Genomic DNA, 23,937 nt, shown 5'->3' on the forward strand with positions numbered 1-23,937 from the left:
GAAAAAAAAAAAATACATCAATAAAGATAATACAACAAAATAAATCCCGGTACTTCATTTTACTACGGCACTACGTAACTTCAATAAAAGGCATTTATGTCTTCTGTAAGCTACCTGATTTTTAGATTCAGAAAATGTTTTTCAAAGTTCGCTACAGTAGCTATTAAAGTCACATGTGGGAACACCTGTTTCATTCACCCCTGAGCACTATTACAAGGATACTGATAAAGTTGTTACAAAAAGACATAATTCAAACATACAGGCATTTGCATACTTATTGGTCTAGTTTGACAAGAATGAGGCAGGTAGTTGGCCAGTACTTTGTTATAGGAACCACACTCAAATTTGTTTGAACTATTATAGAGAAGGAATTAGAGCCTCCATCCTCATGTACACAAAGTTCGACTGTTTAAAATAGCGCAACTTCATTTGGTTTATTCCTATTGTACAATATTATTTTGTTTATGCATTCTTGCAAATAAGTTATATAAAATCTAGTGCTACACTGTTTGTCAACACTAAGAACTGCACACACTACGCACATAAATTACAAGCAGACACCAGGACCGTGTCAGTGATGTTTGGTTTGTGCCACAGCTTCCCATTTGCTTGTATGAAAAAGTGATCTAACATTTCTTCACAATGTGTGAGATATTAGTTCAGAAGAGAGTAAGATGTTAGCATTAACAACTGCAGAGCTTTGGTATCATGAAAAATTGTGCTTTCAAATGACTTAGAAGGTGTTTTATCATTATTATTGATGTATGTTGCATTTGTTACCAAATCTGTACTCAGTGCTATGTAAGTAAAACTTCACTGTATACATTGTTTTGCTTAACTTGCACTTTTTAACTGTTTTTTTTAAGTAAATGTGTTTTAGTGCTCTCCTTAATTACTCATGGATATTTTTTGTATAATTTTAATCTTTGGCTGAAAATGCTGTTTTGTGTTTTACGTTTATTGTTTCCTGGTAAATGTAAGTTCAGTCTAGATCTTGTTCCAAGATGTAATTAAAAATCCCCAATGTTTTGAAAAGATTTTCACAATGATCCCTGTTACTATTTTTGGTTATTATCCTTTTGAACCTTCTTTATAGTTTGAAAATTTTGTTCAACATTTTGTTCATATTTTGAGTCGTAAATAGGCGAAACAAATAGACTGTCTTGTTGTGCCTATCTGTGACTCAGCATTTCTGCTATATGGTGAATAGCAACTTTTCTTTTCATAATATTGTTATGTTCCACCCTGGATTTTCCATTGTTTGATTTTTGTTCATCTTGTACATTTGTTCCCCAGAAAGGAATTTCATAGCTAGGAATCAACTGTTCATACGAGTAGTACGTAACTAATAGCCGCTTTCTGTTACATACTGATGACAGAACTCTAATGCAATTCAAATAAAGACTAACACTTTATACATTAATATATTTACATGAAGTACATTTAAAAAGGAAACCACCACTTAAAATTATGGATGAAATATCTCCTTATGAAGTAGATGCCCTGTGGCTCAAGAGGAGAAAGCAAGATAGGATGATTGGGATATCACCAAACGATGGGTTGGGTGCAGAGACAAGAGGAAAGTTTATATGTGGTGCCATTGTTGTCCAGCCAATATGATGCCCATTGTTGTCCAGCCAGTATGATGCTCATCCAAAATTATAATCACATATGCCATTGTCACTTTTATTTGCACGGTTTATTGTTGCCATCTAAAAGCATCCATTCACTGAAATGAAGGTTACCCTTCTAGTGACAAACTATGTCATTCTTGTTGTGAGTGAAGGTCTTCATTGGGACATGTGATAGCATAACTCATATTGAATGGATGCTACTTACATTTAAGCAGGAGATTATTCATATAAAATGACATTCTTATGGAGCTTAGTTGTTACTAACAATTAGTGGGTTGCCAGTGTCTCCATAGACTCAAAGAAGGATTTATTTTTATTTTTGTGCTATCTGAATTTTTTTCTGTGTATATTTTATGTATTGTGTGCATTTGTGTAATTTATTCTTCATGTGTGTAATTTATTCAGAGCAGTGAATATGGAAAATTTTGTTTCAGATGCAGACAATTCTGTATCACAACTCCAGTGGTAGTGCAGCTTTCACGGGCAACCTGAAGCAGAAAGAAGTTCACAGAGCAATTACTCTGCACCCTGTGAAACACCATGAGCATATGTATAGAATACACAATTACATGCAAGTAAGATTATTATTTCTGAACCACTAAATTTAGTGAAAATATATCAGTTCTGCTCACATTGCTACCTAAAGCTTTAAATTCGATTTTCAGTGTAACTTTATTTTTACTGTGTAACAAAATGATAATCATTGCTGTGTTAGTGCCACTGAGCTAATTTACATATGAAAAGTGGAAATGAAAAATGTTGTGTCAAATCTCACATTTGTCAGGAGAATCACAAACAATGTATATAATTTGTATCCAAAAAAATTGATAAAGTATTCTGATATCATCTCATCTCAGCAAAAAAAAGGGGGGGGGGGAGAGAGACACACAAGAAATTAAATAATTTATTAAGAATGTACTAAGTGCCATACCACAAAACTAAGGCCAATAAGAAAGCTTTTGTTTCAAGTGTCTTTAATACAGAGGAACCCTGTTATATTTGTGACAATGTAAGTATTGAAATACAGCATAATATTTTAACCAGTAGAACTATTGTCAAGGAAAACCAGATGACATTTCTTTTACGTTTTTACAAGAGATAACATAAATAAATTCAGGGAAAGCCATGGATCAAGCTGCCGAGTAGGTGCAGTGTTTCTTGATTTCTGGAAAGCTTTTGACTCAGTATCACACCAACACTTGTTACTGAAAGCACGGTCATATGGGGTATCAAGCAGAAATTGCAAAGTTTACTGTAAAACTTCCTGTGCTGTCAAGGAGGTAATGGCAATATCGTCAACAGATCTCTCTGTTTTGGAACTGATAAACATGGCTGGTCTTCCAGCTTAAGTAGGGCATGGTGTATATCTTCTATGGTATTTTATATTTCAAAAACATCGATATTTTTCCATTATTCTGTTTCAGAATAAGAATTTTGAGATGGATGAGTATGAGACAGTTTGTTCATACTTAATTTGGAGATCTCACAGGCCTGCATTGACAACAGTGACAACAGTATTTCAGAAACATCTTTAAAATCAAAGAAGTCGGTTGCAGGCATTGGAATTACATGGAATGCGTTCATAGTTTTAAATAACTCAACAAGCTTGTGCAAAACTTACGGAACAAAGGCCCTGCTTACTTTTCCTCATTTGTCTACAGTTGCAAAATCTCTGTTGCAGCTCAAAAAGCTGTTCCCACTCACCTAAAACTTGTGTCTCTTGAAACCATCCCAGGCTGCATGGAGGAGGCCTTGATGCGTGGCACTTGGAATTCTGCTGGAAAGCTGTGCTTGGCACAAAGATCAAGTGCGATCTATTAATAAATGTTTGAAACATTTGTGATTTAACACTTGGAACAAATCCACATACATGCAACACAGGCAACATGGCACTGAAAGTGCATTTTGTGAAAAAATAGCACTTCAAATGTTTTCCATTTCCACTCTTCATATGATACATCGCTTTTTATTTTAACGTTAACTAGTTATAGTGTACTAATGCTGCAGGTATCTTTAGTCTGCCAAATTAACAGACACACAACTTTTTGAATGCCTGTGCCTCAGTATATATAGGACTTTAAGGAAATTAATTTTAATTTATATTTGTTTCCTCATTCAGTATTTTTGGTTTAATATTAAAAATCAATGATTTGAGAATAAAAATTTATAACCAGCATACACCACAAAGAAACAAAATAACTCTCAAAAACTATTTTTTTCCCTTTTGATCAGTTGCTCATCATGTAGCATAAAATGTGTTAATTTGAGACTGTTTGAAATAGTTTGTTATTTTCAAGCAACCACCTGGTTCCCTTCTTACACTTTTGACAGTGGCCTAAGCACTATGTTCTAAATGTACTGTCCAATTCAGTGGACAGCTACAGACACTATTGGCAGTGACTGGAAACTGTTACTTTACGTGTTCTTTTGAGTACAGAATGATTGTGATAATTTTTTAAGCTGGTATAATGCTTGCTTGTGATGAAATATTGTTTTATTGAATCTATTTATTTTTGTGCTGCATGGACATCATTTTTGCTGTAATCTGGAAGCAATGGTATGTGTTAAAATATAAAATTCAGTTGGGTTACCATTAGTAGTTAATTTTGTAGTTGCACCTTACAAGTTCATATTATGCAGTGGCATATTGTTTTCAGTCAGCGATGGTACAGGATATGACTGCTATTTTAACATACATTGTAGCAATCACAGAAGTGGAGAGTGCAGTGAAAGAGATCATAGGCAGAAGAACAACTCTGCATTCTCTCCTTTTTTTGTAGGAGTTATTCATTTATTTCCTGGTATGATTAAGATTATCTAACTGGAAAAGGTGTTATATATTTTTCATTATCAGTTTTCAAGTTAATTATTTAAAGATAGGAAACATGATGTGCTGAACATCTTTCATAATTTATGTTCATACTACAATACTTAAAGAGGGTGATCTTTTTAAGTAAAGCTTTGAGAATTTTTTCTTATTTGCAGATGCAAAAATTTGCCATTTTCTTACTTTCGTAAGAAATATTAGAATAATTTGGCTAATGTGGAGTGTGTCCTGCTCAATGTAAAGGACAATCTCTACAGATGAAATAAGTGGTAGGGGATTTTATGTGAGCTGGAAGACCCAACTCCATTTCATCTGAGCCTTTAGGGTGTTTAGCCAACATGTGAAGTGAAAGTGTGTTAGTGCTCCAATGGAGAGTTTAGGTGCAACAAAACACTGAGTAGTGTTGTGTCTTCAGAATTTGCTTTAATGGGGTGGCTGAACAGTCTTGTGATTACCAGCCTCCAAGTGGTGCTAGCATCAGTGTACTGATCCAAGAGGGCCATATATTGGAGAATATCAACTCACTGTACATGCATGTTCAGTATTCCTTAAAATGATTTCAGTCACTATCCCTTTCTTATTGGACAAACCATGTATGCTTAAGGAAATACATGTTTAAAGTAATCTCATAATCAGGTAATTATCTTTTGTGTACTGCTACTTGAATCATGCTAGTGTTTTAAATTGTGTTCACTAATTTTCTAGGCACTGCAAGTTCAGGATCTGCAACAAGAGAGCATTAATTTGCATCGTGATATTATGGCTACGATGAAATACTTAAATGTTCCACCACATGAAGTGGCTGATGTATTTATAGCAAAGGATACACCTCTTTTTCCAGCCAAAGAGGGAAGTCTACATTATTTGGGAGATTCAGCTATGCTTGGTAAATGTTTTTTTCAGTTCTGTTATTCAGTGAATAACTATGCCATAAAATGTCAATATTACGCTACATAAAATGTCATGTTTCAGGAGTAATAAATGCTCACTGGTGAGACAGTAATGCATTTGTTATTTTGCTCTAATAATTAACAAATTTTTTATTGGAAGCTTTTTTTATTCTTGCACAAGAAGACTGAATGAATGAATAAATGAATGGTCATTTTTAGAAATTCCAATGTATTCTGTTTGCCCATTTGCTTCCCATGTTTCAAGATAGACTGACAAGCAATTAGATATTATAATACCATTTGATGAAGGATTGTTAAGTAAAAAAGCCCTTTTATATCAAGCAGTGTCACAATAACCAATTGCTATAAAATGCATTATTAAATTGTAAATATTTAATAATATCCATCCACATGGCATATTATGTTTAGTTGTTTAAATAAACATAATTTATCATTGTCTTCTTATGTGGTTTCATAACACGACACTTTGTTATGTGAGAAGATGAAGAGCGGGAGTGAAATGATGAATATTAAATCGTGCTGTGCCTAGGTCAAAATCAGTTGATAATACACTAAATTATGATAAAGGTGGCAGATTACAAATGCATCTGACTGTTGATAGAAGTACATAATTTTTAGTATGGTGTTTGCACTACTGTCTTATTCAAACTGTTTAATCGTAATCTAATTATTTTAAAAGCTTTTGTGGCCTACTGTGTACTCTTTTTGTCATTTACAAATGCATTTCCCTATAACACAAGCTCAGCACAACATGTATTTAAGGAAAACTTTAGATTCAATAGCTTGCTGTTAAAGATCAGATAAATTCCTGAAAGAAAAGCAAACTTATGGTATATGTTACTCAAAGATGTATGAACTTGTCTATGAATATGCTTGCTTGTTAGCAACACTTTGTTATTATGCTTGTAGAAAGAGACATATGTTAGAGCTAGATCTGGATCCACTTTCCACTGGTTGGTTATTCCTATTGATGAATTTCATAAGAATCTGAAAATATTAACATTCAGAAATTGTTGGTGTTTTTGTGTATGCTGAAGTTAGTTTCAAGGGAAGCTACATCCACATCTGTCAAAAAAATGTCCTTTTAGGTTGCTTACAACTCTTTTTGTGAAAATATGATTGGTGAGCATGGAGCCCTGTGCTTTGCAAAGAACTATTTCCCTTTCCAAGCTACAGGTCTAATCTCAATTGTACTATACACTCCCCTCCCATCCCCCCATCCCCCCTCCCTCCCCATAGGCTCAACAGTGATAGCTGGGTATGAGCATAGGACTCCCGCAATTCATGAGTTGTGGGCTTGTGAAGAGATGCCTGTCTTCTTTTACCACAAACTCTGAACACGCTTCAGTCACCCCCATGTGGTGTGACGTTGGAAGGTTATGTGTTTTGGAGAGTGAGGGGCTTGGATTAACTGCCCAGATTGTGAGGACGATATTACATATGAAAACAATTACCCAGGCACGAGTGGCTCTGCCTAAGACTTCAACCAAGAGGAAATTTTTCATCATTATATCAGAGCATCACTTTACTAGAATGTCTTTGTTGTGATAAGGAAATAAGAGGGCTCTTTTAAGAAAGAATCCCCCTTCTACATGAACAAAACTTCAGAAAGTATTGCTGGAGCTCCAAAACCTACCAAAAAACTTCAGTGTGGAATGCTTTTGTTCAAATTTGCTATGTCTCACTAGTTGACCACTCTTCTACACACTATCAATTTTTGTCAGTGTGCCATAGCAATAGAAAAACACAACACACCTCAAATTCAGAAAGGGGATTGGTAAGATGTAGTGACATCTTGGACATGGGTGCCACTGAACTGGAAAAAGACTGGGAAATGGAATGTGTAATGGAAGATAGAAACATGATGAAGAGAATGTATGGTGTGCTGCAGAAGACTGCCACTTTCACCCTGTTATTCAAGTGGCTTATTCTCACAGAGCATATCAATGCCAGGCTTATTTGACAGCAAGTAAAACATGTATTCAGTCTGATGCATTGTTATAAATGCCAAAGATGTGGTCACACCACATTAGCATGTAATGGCAAGGCAACACTGTGCAAATGTAGGAAAGATACTCCTATGAAGCACTGCCACTGTGTTTTTTTTTTTTTTTTTTGAGTAAACTGCTCAGGTAATCATCCCACTTGGAGCAAAATTTCTTGGTATTTTTAGAGGAAAGAGAAAATCCAAAAATTAAAGTGACCAACCAAATTTTGTTTACTGAGGTAAAGAAATAAGATAAGTCACTGAAATCTACTATTTTCTCATGTTCCTCTGCTGCTTCTCGGTATGGCAGCACTAACTTTCACTGCACCTTTTCACAAAATTGAGCAATAGATGTTGGCAGAAACATGTGATAACACACATGCTACTAACCTGACAGCTTCCTTGAAACCAGTTCCAGCAGAGGTTGCTAACAAACTGCAGAGACAACTCTAAGTCAAATATCTAGATGCATGAAGTAGTTCAACCTTTTGGAAACAGCCTACATTGCAACAACAAAAGGCAAAATCCATGCCCACAATGGACAAAATGCAAAGAAACCTTGGACAAAATCATCAGACTGGAGGTTAGTATTAACATATGAAAATTACTCTTGAGATAGAACTGTAAATATATGCTGATGAAATGGAAAATTATCCTGCTTCTCCTCTCACTATATGTGTGCCACCAAACAAGATAAACAGGTTGAAAGAAAACTACTTATGATTAATGATTCCTACATGGCTGTGGAATCTGTATGTTTCAGAGAAGTAAAGCTTATAACTCAGGACAGATCCGTGTGCCTTTGCATACAAGAGATGTGGTTTAAAACTTCAGACAGCACTATGTTTAAAGGCTACATCATCCAAGAAAAGTGGGAGGGCTAAAGGTGGAGTGGAACTATTCATTTGTGATACATACTGTTCTGTACATGTTACCCTCATCATCCACCTTCAAACAGTAGCTGTTCAACTTTAAACACCATTAAATATAACTGTGCACTCATAACTCCCAGCTCCTTTACAGCCTCTTCCATTAACTCCACTGTCCCTTTCTCCTCCTTGGAAATTTAAATGTACATCACCTGCAGTAGCATTCTACATGCACTTATCCTAGTGGTTGGGTAGTGGAGAGATTTCTGTTGATGATGTCTGCCTCACACTACAGGGAAACCTGGTACAGCATGCTATGGCACTTGCAACTAGTGTCAAAGGAAATCCTCTTTTTATGTTGTAATTCAGAATGTCTGACAGAACAATTGCCTGACTCATGACAAGAGGCAATTTGGATACCTCTCCTCAAACCAGGAAATGACTGAACGTATGCCAGTAGTTATTGAAGTGTTGCCTTAATGAGCTGTGTGGAAAACATCCAAGAGTGCGTAGTCAACTGTCATCTGGTATGGATATTATAGACCAGTCGGCTCCTTAGCCACTCACAGTTTGGATTCAGGAGATGTCGATCGACAACTTGATCCTGTTAGAGGTGGAAATCCAGCGGGATTTCCTACATAAAAAGCATTGTCAAGGGGTATTTTTTTGACGTCATTAAGGCATACAACACTACTTAGAGCCACAATATTGTCAGTCAGCTACGCCAGTGGGGCTTTTGTGGCCCCATCCCCAGCTTCATTCAGTCCTTCCTCTCAAGACATCCTTTTCAGTACAGAGTCGGTGATGTGCCATCAGACAGTTTCATGCAGGAGAATGGTGTTCCCCGGGCAGTGTTTTAAGTGTCACCCTCTTTGCCATAGCCATTAACAGTATAACATCCACAGTAAGGAGTACTGACCAATGCTTCTTATTTGTGGAAAATTTTATGGTCTTCTGCTCTTCCTCCAATACTGAAGCAGCAAGTTATCAGTTGCAACTTATGGCAAAAAGGTTTGAGATGTGGGCTGTAAAGACTAGTTATACATTTTCTCCAGAGAGAAAAAAAAAAATGAAATGATCATGTGGCATTGATGGCTGGGAGGCCCCATCTGGGGAAGTTCGGCCACCAGGTTGCAAGTCTAATTTCAGGTGATGCCACATTGTGTGACTTGCATGTTGGTGATGATGAATGACAATGAGGACAATACAACACCCAGTCCATGAGCGGAGAAACTCATCAGTCCAGTCAGGAATCAAACCCGGGCTTGCTACATGATAGGCAAACACATTCCCACTCAGCTAAGTGGGTGGACTCTCCAGACAAGTGTGTGTGTGTTTATTTTAATCATTCTCACCATCTTTTTAACTTACCTGAATTGCATATGTGGGACACTATTCTTCCTTTCAAAGATTGTGAAGTTTCTGGGCCTCAGTTTTGTTGCAAAACTGTTGTTACCACACTTAAAGGGCCTGAAGGCAAGGACCCAGAAGGCACTGAACATCTTGAAGTGTCTTAGTCACAGGTCTTGGGGGACAGACAGGGCACATTTGCAGCGGTTCTATAGGGCCTACATACGATTGTGGCTGCACAGAGTAAAGATCAGCGAGGCCTTCTTACCTGAAGACAATTAACACTGTATACCATCAGGGTATCAGGCTGGCCAGAGGTGCAGGACAAGCCCCATATTCAGTACCCATGCTGAGGCTGGTGAACCGCCACTTGTCATCCAATGACACCTCCTCATAGTGCGTCAAGTGTGTACCTTTTTCACTACTTCCACTTCCCCAGTATACCATATTGTTGTTTGTCCAACTATGGAGTGCCATTTAGCAATCATCATCAGGCAATGAGGCCATTTGGGATCTGTGAGAAGTGTGTGCTGGATTCCCGTGGTGTGGGGCATGTACAGGCTCAAATACAAGGTTTTAACTGACAGCCACCTTGGTTACTGCAGAGGCCCAGAGTAATTTTAGGTTTAGTGCAGTAAAGGAGAGATTGAACTCCTGCTTATTTTTTGAATATGATATTTTGTGACATTTTAAAGGAGCACCACAACTATATAGCTATACCCACAGATGAGTCTAAACAGAGGGATACTGTGGGCTGCTCTGTTGTTTTCCTGATCATGTCCTCAAGAATCAGTTGTCTCAAGACTTCACTGTCTTCGCTATCGAATTAGATGCAATCCTGAGGGTGCTGGAGCGGATGAGATGCGCTGTGCCTCCCTTCTCCATTTACAAATACTGCAGAAGGAGGTGTCTTTCTGATGGGTGCCAACAGGGAATGAAAGGGCAGATGCAGCAGCCAAAGAGGCATATTGTAATCCTCAGTTAGTTCATTGTGTCACCCTCTGCATGCTATTGCCTCACTGTTGAGGTACAGAGTCATACGTTAATGTGAAGAAGAGTGTCTGGAAGTGACAGACAAGAAGCTGCATCTACCCAAGTGCCATGGGATACCTTCTTCCAGCCTTATGGGTGGGATGAGGTCCTCCTTACCTGTCTTCACGTGGGCCATTGCCCTATAACACATGGCTTCTTGCTCCGGCAAGAGTACCCTCCAATGTGTGGTGAACAGATTTCTATGCACCACATTTTACTACACTGTCTTTTATTTTGAAACCACAGGGCAGTGGCAGATTTGCTGACAGTTCTGCCTTCTATTTTTAAGTGGTATTCAAACAAGTGTGGTTAGAGTTTTAAGGTTTTGTTATATGTCCAAATTGTTTCCCAAGATTTTAGGGAGATGTTCTTAATGTTAACTGGGCGACTGATTCACCCTTGTTTTTTTGAAAGTGGTCAGCCAGTCACATTTCCCTCAGCTGTTTTTTAGCTTCTTTGTAATTATACTTATGTTCTAATCCCAGATACAGCACCTTTCACCACTTCTCCATTGTCTTACAGCGTGCGAGATGGAATGGTGGTGTGGGTCAGTGCAAATGAGGTGGGAGTGAATGTCATTTTGTAGGTTTACTCATCTTAGTGTGACAAAGTTTTTAGCCCTTTTAATCACATTCATTTCCTTTAATATTTGGAAGGTGCTGTTGACCACCCACACACCCACCCACCCACCCACCCGCCCACCCACCCACCCACCCACACACACACACACACACACACACATACACACACACACACACACACACACACACAAACACTACAGGGACACTACAGGGAAAGCAACACAGCTCAACACTGCAAACAGATCATCCACAGCCATAGATTTATCACTTTTCTCACCGGTAATAACTATTACTCTTCTCTGGGAAGTGACATAGGACTTGCAGTCTAGTGATCATTTTACCATTTGGCTCCACCTGCCAGATACATCAGCATGTGCCACCTAAGCAACCTAAATTGATGTTAAACGAAGCCAGCTGGACACTATGCAGCAACCTGACTTCCGTTCCAACGGAAGTATAGCATCAAGGATATGGTAGGACATGTCACTTTTGTCATTCACAATACTGCTGATGTCTCTATCCCAAAGTTGTTTCTTTAAATTGACTGATAGACAGCCCCATGGTGGAGCGAGGAGTATCTTTTAGCCATCACTGACAGGCAGTAGTGTAAAACATCCACTGCAGTCCATCTGTTGACAATTTTGCACAAAGACCCAGTATTAGAATGCATATGGGAATTGGCTGAGAGGACACAAATGGAGTTAAGCTTCAGTAACAGTGAAGAGTACAAGCATCCCTTTTGTATGGAGGAGTTCTAGCACCTGTGCTTCACAGTACATCATCCAGGCTGGATAAAGTGCACCATGACATGTTCTGATATTTGAATACTGAGCTGTAGAATTACCAGCTCATGATTTTCAATAAAATGTGTTCTGAGGGACAATACCCTGATTCTTGGAGCAAAGAAATCATGATTAACCCCCCCCCCCTCCCCCCCCCCCCCCCGAATTCCAGGAAGAATCATACCAGCTGAAGCATTTGTTGTAATGCAGCACCGACCAGATGTATAGAGAAGAGATTAGAATACATGACCAACAGCTGCTTAGTATTGACTAGAAACCAATAAAAGATCTCTGTTATCTTCATTGTGGTTTCAGCAGGTATCACTCAACACTTTACAGTCCAATAACCTCTAGAGCCTTTTACGCATAGGCAGCACTTAATAGGAATAATTTTTGATATTGAAAAGACCTATGACATTACATGATTACATGGAGGTACAATATCATGAGACAACTGTATGAGATGGATTTCTATTATAGTGCAACCTTTCCTTTCAGTATGGTATTTTAGGAGCGGAGTTGGCAGTGCTCTCTCAGACCAATGCACTGAAGAAAATTGTGTCATTCAGTGGCATGCATTAAGTGCTACACTATTTAGAATGGCCATTGACAGTATAGTATTCACAGTAAAGAAACCTGTCAAGTTCTCTCCTTTTGTTGATAATTTTACAGTATTTTGCTAGTGTTCTAGTCTTGAGATGACTGTTTGACAACAACAGTTGACATTACGAAGGATGAGAATTATGAAATAAAACCACAAGCTTCATATTTCCTCCAGATAAATGTATGTGTGGGTGTGTGACAATTTTAATCATGTATGTGATCCTTTAAATGAAGCTAAACTGCAACTGGTAACACCTTTCTTAGTTTCAAGGACTCAGTCAAGTTCCTCCCCCCCCCCCCCCCCCCTCCCTCCTCTGGCCAGTGGTAGGACCCACCTGTGCGGCAGTTGTAGCATACTGGTTCCAGCACAATATATTTTATTTAATTGAAATTTATGGTCAGACAAGAAGGCAGCAGCTGTTCTTGATAATAATTTGTCCACTGTTTTAAGTGACAATGAGATGAGTGTGGAAAAGGTTTTAAGGTTTCAAGTTATCCATATTTTGGTTCACATTACTGGATATGTTAAGCTAATGTGCACATGATACTGTCATTTACCGTCTTGTAAAGTCCTCAGATGACCAAAATGAATTGCAAAATGATTTAGATAAGATATCTGTGTGGTGTGAAAACTGGCAATTGACCCTGAATAAAGAAAAGTGTGAAATTATTCACATGAATACTAAAAGAAATCTGCTAAATTTCGATTACATACTTAGGGATTACAATTATAAATAACCTAAACTGGAACGATCACATGGATAATGTTGTGGGTAGAGAAACCAAAGACTGTGATTCATTGGCAGAACACTTAGAAGTTGCAACAGATATACTAAAGAGACTGCTTACAGTACAACTGTCCCCCCTATTCTGGAGTATTGCTGTGCGGTGTGGGATCTGTATCAGGTGGGACTGACGGATGATATTGAAAAAGTTCAAAGAAGGGTGGCTCATTTTGTATTATCACGAAATAGGGGAGATAGTGCCACAAACATGATATGTGAATTGGAGTGGAAAACAAAGGCAATCTTCATTGCGAAGGGATCTTCTCGTGAAATTTCAATCACTAGTTTTCTCCTCCAATTGCGAAAACATTCTGTTGGCAACCACCTACATAGGGAGAAATGATCGTCATGATAACATAAGAGAAATCGGGGCTTACACAGAAAAATTTAAGTGCTCATTTTTCGTGCATGCCGTTCAAGAGTGGAATGGTAGAGAGACAGCTTGAAGGTGGTTCATTGAACCCTCTGCCAGTGTGAATAGCAGAGTAATCAAATGGTTCAAATGGCTCTAAGCACTATGGGACTTAACATCTGAGGTCATCAGTCCCCTAGACTTAGAACTATTTAACCTAACCTAAAGACATCACACACATCCATGCCTCAGGCAGGATTTGAATCTGCAACCATAGCAGCAGCGCGGTTCCGGGTTAAAGTGCCTAGAACCTCTCAGCCAGCAGAGTAATCACGTATATGTAGATGTAGATGTAGATGTAATGTAACTCAGAGTGGCTGGTTCATTCTATTTCAATCAGTGATTGAACCAGCCACAATTATCTGAATCACGGCATAATAATTTTAACTGTGTGTTCATTTCTCAAGTAATATTTTTTATTTGAGACTCGGGTTCTTATGTAAGCAATTTTAACATCCATGTATAGAATTGTTAATGAATGAGTGGCTGGCCCTTTCTCTGTTTATTATTAGCAGTCAGTTAGCCACATGTCTTTTGAGCCTCTAATACGTGTTCACAGGCCACTTTCCCAAAAGGATACTAAGTGGTGCATATGTTTGTATTCTGTAAGGGTACTGCTAATTACCCTGTTGAGCACCCTGAACCAATATCATCATCATCACCATCATCATCATCATCATCATCATCATCATCATTGCCATGAAACACTATTGGTTGGTTGATTTGGGGTATGGAACCAAACAACAAGGTCATGGTCCCATTGGATTAAGGAAGGATGGGGAAATCTGTCATGCCCTGTCAAAGGAACCATCCCAGCAGTTGTCCAACGCGATTTAGGGAAATCTCAGAAAACCAAAATCAATGTGGCTGGAAGTGGGTTTGAACAGTCATCCTCCCAAATGTGAGTCCGGTGTGCTAACCACTGTGCCACCTCGCTCGGTCATGAAACAGTATTCAAGAGACCACTATCTAATAACAATATAATTGAGGATGCCAAGACATCTGAATCTGGACACAGATGCCAGTTAATGAAGAAGTGTATGCAAATAATGTTACAAAGAGCTAAGTGGAAATGCCTCACAAAGCATTGCTACAAGGGAGAAAGTCATTCATTCCTCCAAGGGCAGCTACTCTTCATATGCTTTTGTAAATGCTTCCAGTACGAAGTGCAGTAAGACCTGCCAAAACCACTGAGTGTAATTTGATCCTCATCATAAAATAAATCAAATCAAAAGTGCTGATATATAATTACTTTTTTAAAATAAAGAGTTGAGAAACTTGAGTTTCTCCTGGAGTAGAAACGTTCAAGTAACTTATAGGAACATAGTTTGGTGATGTCTTTGACAGCAGCCAATAATTTGACAGGTGCATACCCTGTCATTTTCAAGCCACAAATGCAAAAGACTACTGTGCAATTAAATTTAAAACTTTGGTATGCAGAGCATACATTGAAAGATACTCACACATACATGTGCTCCCCCCCCCCCCTACACACACACACACACACACACACACACACACACACACACACACAGTGTTAACACACTAGCACCACCAAACAACCATAGATGACCAGTGTCAGAAATGATCAGTAGTGAACATTAATATAACCAAAGGGTTAATTAGCATTCGCTTTGTCCCTCTGTCACGTGAGAGAAAGCAATATTCCAAGCAGAATTTAAGCAAAAACTTCCTTTTATGATTATAAGGACACTTGCTAATTTAATTTCATTGCTGTCTTAATACCAGTATCCCAAAACTGGAATTGCATGGAAGAATACCCATGTTGTTATATTCCAGATGATGACAAGTGCTAAGGCATGTTACACAATAGCAGTTTCGTTTGAGTGTTGTAACTCTGCATGACACTTAGGTTCAGTACACTGATCCTCCACTGTCCTGGGTTCAGTACACTACACTGATCCTCCACTGTCATGATGGTCTGGCCTACACATGACATGCCAAAACTGCAAGGCATACAATAAACACCCACCATAAGCACATCACTTATCATTTTTTATGGATCCTAAAGGGCCCTGCTCTTAGATGGTGATGGAAAATAGGATCCACTTCCTATTTCCACAGAATACCACCACTCTTATTAGAAATGCTTCCTGCAAAAGGCAAAATGGCTATAGACTTTTGTGCCACCTCACTCTCCACACTTTTCTGATTCATGGTTAATCATTAGTGCAACATGAATTTGATATGTCTTTCACTATATCCATTCTGATGAAAGGTGACCTTGAGATGGGCTATCTCAGCCACAAACTTTCATGGTCTGAAATGACATGAGTTCTGTGACTAAAGGTACAAAGAACCCCTTTACACTGAGATGGATGGTAACAGCTATCAGCTGACAGCTAAAACTGCCTAAATTTTCACTTCTATAAGGCCAAATAACAGAATATCATTTATATGAAAAGTACAGCTTTCAGTGCTATGGAGTCCCATGTTTGTCCCTCAAAATCTTTCAAATTGGCAATAACAGATGACAACCGATTCCCCATTCCAACTCCATCTGCCTGTTCATAGTACTGGTCACTGAATAAAAGGTAAGTGAAAATCAACACATGTTGAAATAGGTTCACTAATTCAACACCAAACCTAACCTCAATTAATCATAAAAAAAATTGGGTGAAGGAATGTGAGTGAAGAGAGAGACTATAATACGAGAGTAATTAAAAAATAATTCCTCTAATTGACATAAGAAATCCACTGAGTTCTTAATGTGATGCACACACTGGCCTGCTAATGGGCTTACTGGAGTAATATGTTGTTTTGCTACATGATATGTTAGAGCACCAATGTTGCTGACAATAGGTCTAAGAGGAACACCTCCTTTGTGGTTCTTTGGAAGACCATATTATCTAGGGTGACAACAGAATGAGAATCAAGGCTCTTGATAATCACCAGTGACAAAAAACTTCTTTTCAGGAGGTTGGTAGTCTATCTCTCAACACTTTTGTTGGGTCAACACTGATCCTGCGACACACTGAATCACATAGTAAACACTGCATCTTCTGGATGTAATCCTGCTTGCCCAATGCAAATGTGATATTGCCCTTGTCAACAGGTAAGTCAACAATACTGGGATCCACTCTAAGTGAATGCAAACCAGTTCCTTCAGCTGTTATTGCTGATACATTACTTCTGTGTGAATGTGCCCTAGTCAGCACATGACATGCTTCTCTCCTAACCTCCTGGATGGCATCAGGAGGTAGTTTAAAAAACAGACAGAACTAATAAAATCTATAATTAATAACACCTGGGCATCAGTGCAAGATTTAAACCTTTCCCTGCTGTGTTGTCAAAAGCTGTCTCCATGACACTGATCATGGAACATCAACATAGGATCCAATATTAGACTGCAAATTACAAAATGTTCAAACTTTGCCTAATGCTGGGCAACTACAGAAATTTGGTGAAGTTTGAATGTTTATGTAATGCAGGTGTCTATCATATTCCTTGAAGTTGTGGTCACACATTGAGGATCGAAAATGACCATTAATGTTGAACATAAGCATCATATATGTTACAACAGCTGAGGAAATCTACTATTGCAGAACATTGCCCTCGGTACCAGTCATCCTATGGAATATAATGACATGGAAATTCTGACACACAGCTATTGGGATAGAGTTATTAAGGAAGCAGTTTAATTTAAAGTAGTAAGTGACATTATAAATAGAGATGGAGGTTCTCGGTTTAAATTATGCTCCTTCCCTGGTCAGACCAGAGAGTGACGAGTAATAGTATCTCACCCATGGGTTATTAATATTCACTATTGATAAATTCTGACATTTGTCATCCTTGGCTGTGTGGTGATGTTAGTGTTTACACTCTTACTCTCTCTCTCTCTCTCTCTCTCTCTCTGTGTGTGTGTGTGTGTGTGTGTGTGTGTGTGTGTGTTATATTCATGCATATGCTCTGCATACCAAGGTTTTAAATTTCCTTGCACTGCAGTCTCTCATCACATTTTTGCCTTGAAAATGAGAGGGTGTGCACCTATTAAAATATTGGCAGTCATCAAAGAAATCACTCAATGATGCATTCCCCTAACTCATTTGTTCACTGAAGCTGATGATAAAGGTGACCTTAAGAAATCAGAATAATACGAAGGGCTTTCTGATGTAACAAAGGAAAGTGCAAGGGAAATGGGGGAGACAAGTAAGAAGAAAGAAAGTGGCTCTTTTCACATTTCTTACTTTCCTCTCATGGCATGTTATAAAAGCAGCTTAGAGGATCTCTGTCTTACCCCTGCCACATCATGCATAGGGAACAGTTCTTCAAGACCTTTTATATCCTTTCATCCTGTTACTATTATAGAAAACACTTGTTTATTTATAATTCAAGCTTTTGAATTAATATAAAAGTGTACTTCTCATTCTCAGCAAGATTCTATTTTGCAATCTTAATGTGAATCTAGCTTCTTATGTACTATGCTATTTCCCAGAATGCAGCTACACACAGTATGGAACAATCAGTCAGGGTTCAATTGTTCTACTATTTACTGCCTCCAGCGAGTGTCTGGATGGATCCAGCAGTAATTCCATTGCATATTTCCTTCCTCATCATTGTCTTACTGAGATCATAAGTCTCTAGTAATATTTATGTTGATGGAATGTCTTTTCCTTCTTTCTTTTCTACATCAGCTTCTTGTTTTGATGCTGATTTTAGTGTATTAGTAATATTACAACAGAATCATTGATGGACAACTAGTGTCACACTGCCAATCTGGAAGGAAGAAGGTGATGTGACAGAATGCTCTCAGTATCAACCAGTTCGACCACTTTGTCATGCCTTGAGCATGCTTTAGACTCCAAGCTCCACACAGTTGTTTCTGTCACCACAAATCAATGCGGGTTTATCATAGGAAGTGGAACCACAGATGCCATTCATGCCACTCGATCACTTATTGAGAAACACCTTGAGAAGGACAATTATTTTCATATGTCGTTCCTAGATCTGGAAAAGGCCTTCAGCCATGCCCCACATCAGCTTATTTGGCATGCATTACGATCTCAAAATGTTCCTGAAATCTATGTCTGCCCAACTGCTGTATCAAAATTCTCAGTAATGTCCAAAGTGCATTGGGAACATCACTTCCTTTTACTATCAGTGTCAGAGTACATCAATGTTCAGTACTGTCACCCTTACTGTTTCTCCTCTGTACGGACACTGTGACATAACACCTACAGTCCCCCCCATCCTTGGTCACTCCTACGAGGGGTGTTTAAAAAGTCCGTGCAAAAATAAAAACTACTTACGTGTTTGGAGTAAACCTTTTTTATTTTTTGACATAGTCTCCTTTTAGACTTAAACACTTCATCCAACACTGTTCTAATTTGTAGATCCCTTCCGAATAATAGGAATTGTCCAAGTCTGCAAAATAGCTATTAATTGCTGCAATCGCCTCCTCATTTGAATAAAATATTTGTCCCACCAGCCATTTCTTCAAATTGGGGAACAAATAGTAGTCCGAGGGAGCCAAGTCTGGAGAATAGGGGGGATGTGAAAAGAGTTGGAATCTTATTTCCATTAATTTTGCGACCACAACTGCTGAGGTGTGTGCTGGTGCATTGTCGTGATGGAAAAGGAGTTTTTTGCAGTCCAATCGCCGGTGTTTTTCTCGCAGCTCGGTTTTCAAACGGTCAAATAACAATGAATAATATGCACCTGTAATAGTTTTACCCTTTTCCAGATAGTCAATGAGGATTATCCCTTGCGAATCCCAAAAGACAGTCGCCGTAACCTTTCCAGCCGAAGGAATGGTCTCTCTGCCTTTTTTGGTGCAGATTCTCCCTTGCTAACACATTGTTTAGATTGTTGTTTGGTCTCAGGAGTATAGTAATGTATCCATGTTTCATTCACAGTGACGAAACAACACTTAAAGTCCTGAAGATTCTTCTTGAACAGCTGAAAACCATCCTTGCAACACTTCACACGATTCTGTTTTTCATCAAGCGTGAGCAATCGCGGAACCCATCTTGTGGATAACTTTCGTATGTCCAAATTTTTATGCAAAATATTATATAACCATTCATTCAAGATGCCCACAGCACTAGCAATCTCACCCACCTTAACTCTTCTGTCATCCATCACCATATCATGGATTTTATCAATGATTTCTGGAGTCGTAATCTCCACAGGGCAACCAGAATGTTCAGCATCACTTGTGCCCATACGGCCACTACAAAAATTTTGAAACCACTTATAAATTGTTCTAATCAAAGATGCAGAGTCACTGGAATGTTTATCAAGCTCCTGAGATGCTTTGCCTCTTGTAAGGTGATGTTATAATCACCACACGAAATTCTTTTTCACCCATTTTTCGACAATCACTCAACTTCCTTGATTCACACGAATGCCAAACACAAAGAAATAGACCAATATGGCTGAAACTTCGTGCACATTCTTTCCAAAGATGCTACTAACTAAACATGACCTTGATATGTGCCGGTGGTGCCATCACTTGGACTTTGCATGGACTTTTCAAACGCCCCTTGTATATGCTGACGACGTTTTACTGGCTGGCATGAAGATCTCCAGGAAAAGATGCAGCAATGCAATCAGTGACTTGGCAAACTTGGCCTGCAACTGAATGTCAAGATGACAGAATACATGGAGTGTAGTGTTCAAGACAATGGGACCATCGAAGTCAGTGGAGACAACCTGAAGAAAGTGGAACAATACAAATATCTTGGCTCGCTCATATGAACAGATGGTGAAAAGTTACTGGATGTCCATGCCCATGTTAATACAGCCCAGATGAAATGGTGCCAGGTGACTGGCATCCCGTGTGCTCGTCATATGTCTTTATGCCTTAACTCAAAGTTTTATAGAACTGTAGTATACCCAGTTGCACTTTATGGATCGGAGTGTTGGCCAATGACAATGAAGCATGAGCAGGCTCTCCATGTGATGGAAATGTGTATGCTCTGATGGTCCCCTGGTCTTACCCAATTTGACCATGCAACAAACATCGTCATTCGACAGTGACTTGGAGTTGCACCAAACTATGGGAAAGCAATTTAAGATGGTACTGACACCTCATGTGCACTAAATCAGACTCATTGGCAAGAACAGCTATGCATTTGGACATGAATGGCCGATGACCTTGTGGCAGACCCAAGACACGATGGACAGGCCATATCAAGAAGGATGTGGTGGAATTTGTCAATGCCACCTATGACGATGCCCTTGACAGACCAAAATGGGGACTCTGCTAGTGTGGGATAAATGCTAAGAAAAAGAGTAATATTGCAAATAACTACTCTGAAGAGGTCTTGGTTGCAAAACTCAAGAAGGAATGCTGATGCCTTCATGTTATCACTAATTTTGTCATAGTTGTGATAATTTATTGATTTTATCTGATAATGTTGAGTGTAAAATTTTGAGTGTAAAATTACTTTCTTCATTTAAGAGTCATATAAAATCTGTGCATTTACAGGACTTAACCCCAGTCTTCACAAGTTTCATCCCCGTCGAGAACTAGACATTCTGAAGTGGGACTTCATATCCCGATCAATTTATTCAGATACTAACAACAATCCACGAAGACGCATTGAAACTCCACTACGGGAAGGCCTGGAGGATGTTGTACGAGAGGTAAGTACTAATTTGGACACAGGCCTAAGCAGCAAAATAATATATGTAAAAAATGGAGAAACCAGTTGGTACAAAATAATAATTCGAGTGACTCCTTTCCTGTTTTTCACAATATCTAAGGTAATACTGAAAAAATGCAAAATGTGCAATAGATCTTAAAAAGTGTGAACAAGAAGGAGGAGGAAATTGATGAGAATGTGTTAATGAGTGTTACTAGAAAGAAACTAAAGCCTTACATTAAAAAAGTAGGAGAGATAACATTGCAAAATGGAGCTGGTGAAGGAAAAGGGGGGGGGGGGGGAGTGGAGAAATATGTTTTGGTTGTGGGGCTCTATATGTCATAATTTATTATTAATACTGGGGGAAGTCACAAACTGCTAGGGGGGAGCAAATACCTGGATAAGATCCGAGCAGTCAGACTATACAGGGGTGTCCCAGGAGGAATGATCAATCCTCAGGGATATGACTCAAACAATCATTCAGAGTGAAGCAGTCTAGTAAAAATGGGCTCTAAAATTCTGAAGAAGAGAAATTTGTTAACATCGAGAACAGATTTAAGTGTCAGGAAGTCGTTTCTGAAAGTATTTGTATGGAGTGTAGCCATGTATGGAAGTGAAACATGGACGATAAATAGTTTAGACAAGAAGAGAATAGAAGCTTTCAAAATGTGGTGCTACAGAAGAATGCTGAAGATTAGATGGGTAGATCACATAACTAATGATGAGGTATTGAATAGAATTGGGGAGAAGAGGAGTTTGTGGCACAACTTGACTAGAAGAAGGGATCGGTTGGTAGGACATGTTCTGAGGCATCAATGGATCACCAATTTAGTACTGGAGGGCAGTGTGGAGGGTAAAAATCGTAGAGGGAGACCAAGAGATGGATACACTAAGCAGATTCAGAAGGATGTAGGCTGCAGTAGGTACTTGGAGATCAAGAAGCTTGCACAGGATAGAGTAGCATGGAGAGTTGAAGACCACAACAACAACAACAACAACAACAACAACAACAAAATTCATGCATTAAGGGCTATGAGCATCTGTTCATCTCTGCTACTGTGGAACACATCTCTTCTACTGAACAAGTGCTCATAGCTCTTAAGCTATGCATTTTAGAGCCCATCTTTATTACGCAATTTTTTGTTGTTTCGGCCCATACCACCTCTTCCCAAAATAGGAAACAAAGAGCTTGCAGAAGAAGAGATTTGTCTCTCACACTTGAAGGTGGAGGAGTGCTTACAGCTCTACGGTATGCATTTTAGAACCCATGTTTACTAAACATTTTGGTTTCAAATGATCATTAGAGTCATATCCATGAATACTGACAATTTTTTCTGCAACACTCTCTATAATATGAAGAGTATAAGATGATCAGTTAATGAAGAATAGAGAAAAGTATAGATTATACAGAAATGTGAAAGGTAAGTTGTAGGTGCAAATCGATAAACACGGAGTTTAAAATTAGGAAATCGACACTGAAATGTAAGAAATGATATCCATATGAGAATATGAATATTCTATGAAAGGTACAATATATCTGGCGTTCTTATAGTGAAATTACTTTATTAAATGATTCTACTTTTGACTTTTATTTATTTATTTACTTACTTTATTGATTCACATGGAGACCTGTTTGCTGGATCCAAACATTTGATTTGTAACAAATTTAATTAGTGCATGTTGTTGAAGATCATGTTGCTTGCTATATTCATGTACTGAGAATGCAAAACCATTCTGGATGAGTATTAAGTCCAACTGCAATGGAGAGTTGTACTTTTATTATATCTGCTAATGTGGCAATCAGGGTTCACCATGTGTCTACATCATGTAAATCCTCATGTTGTCCTGGAATTCTAATTGAGAATTGGTATTTTTGCATCCAACTTGTTCAAATAAACTAATGTACCTATATCTCCTCTCTACAGAAGCTGGGATAAGGTACTACAACAAACAGTAATTTCGGGAAGCAAAAAAATAAATAAAAACAAGGAAAGGTGATCACTCAGCTATAGCTGACAGATGTCTGGCATATACACACACATAACAAGACAAAGACTCTACACAAGGAAAAGAACTTTAGCTTGAAACCTAGTTAGGTTCTCTCTCTCTCTCTCTCTCTCTCTCTCTCTCTCTCTCTCTCACACACACACACACACACACACACACACACACACACACAAGTAAGTGCACCACAGCTGTAGATGGGTATGTTTGGGCGACTGTGTGAGAGTGTGTACTTATAAAAAAAATAAGAACAGTAAATTGTAAGTTACTAACATTTCTGCAATATTATGTGTGTCTATGTACCTCACGTCAATCAGTTAAAGATGAGTGGCTGCTGTTTATTATTTTTGTTTAATGTTTCCAATCTGAGATTACTTTAACCTGTTCATTACATAACAGCATTAAGCCGCATGTACTTCCTGTGTCATGAACTTCATGAACATCTTTGCAAACTAAGCTAGTTTTGTTTGGGTATTGATTTGATGAATCTGGAATTCTTAAGCTGAGTGCTAGTGAGTGTTACCAGTTTCTAGATGTGCTTCAGAGACCA

The 23,937-nt window shown here is 38.5% G+C and overlaps 1 protein-coding gene across 1 annotated transcript in view; it reads left to right on the forward strand.

Moving 5' to 3' along the window:
* Nucleotides 1-23,937, forward strand: part of LOC126198705 (chondroitin sulfate synthase 1) — a 367,470-nt gene that overhangs the window by 332,010 nt on the left and 11,523 nt on the right. Inside the window, exons 4-6 of the mRNA XM_049935208.1 lie at nucleotides 2,069-2,209; nucleotides 5,167-5,347; nucleotides 21,227-21,384. Of these exons, the coding sequence (XP_049791165.1) occupies nucleotides 2,069-2,209; nucleotides 5,167-5,347; nucleotides 21,227-21,384 (480 nt within the window). The remainder of the gene's footprint in view (nucleotides 1-2,068; nucleotides 2,210-5,166; nucleotides 5,348-21,226; nucleotides 21,385-23,937) is intronic.

The sequence above is a fragment of the Schistocerca nitens genome, chromosome 8 (assembly GCF_023898315.1).
Source record: "Schistocerca nitens isolate TAMUIC-IGC-003100 chromosome 8, iqSchNite1.1, whole genome shotgun sequence".
In the NCBI taxonomy this organism is placed as follows: Eukaryota; Metazoa; Arthropoda; class Insecta; order Orthoptera; family Acrididae; genus Schistocerca; species Schistocerca nitens.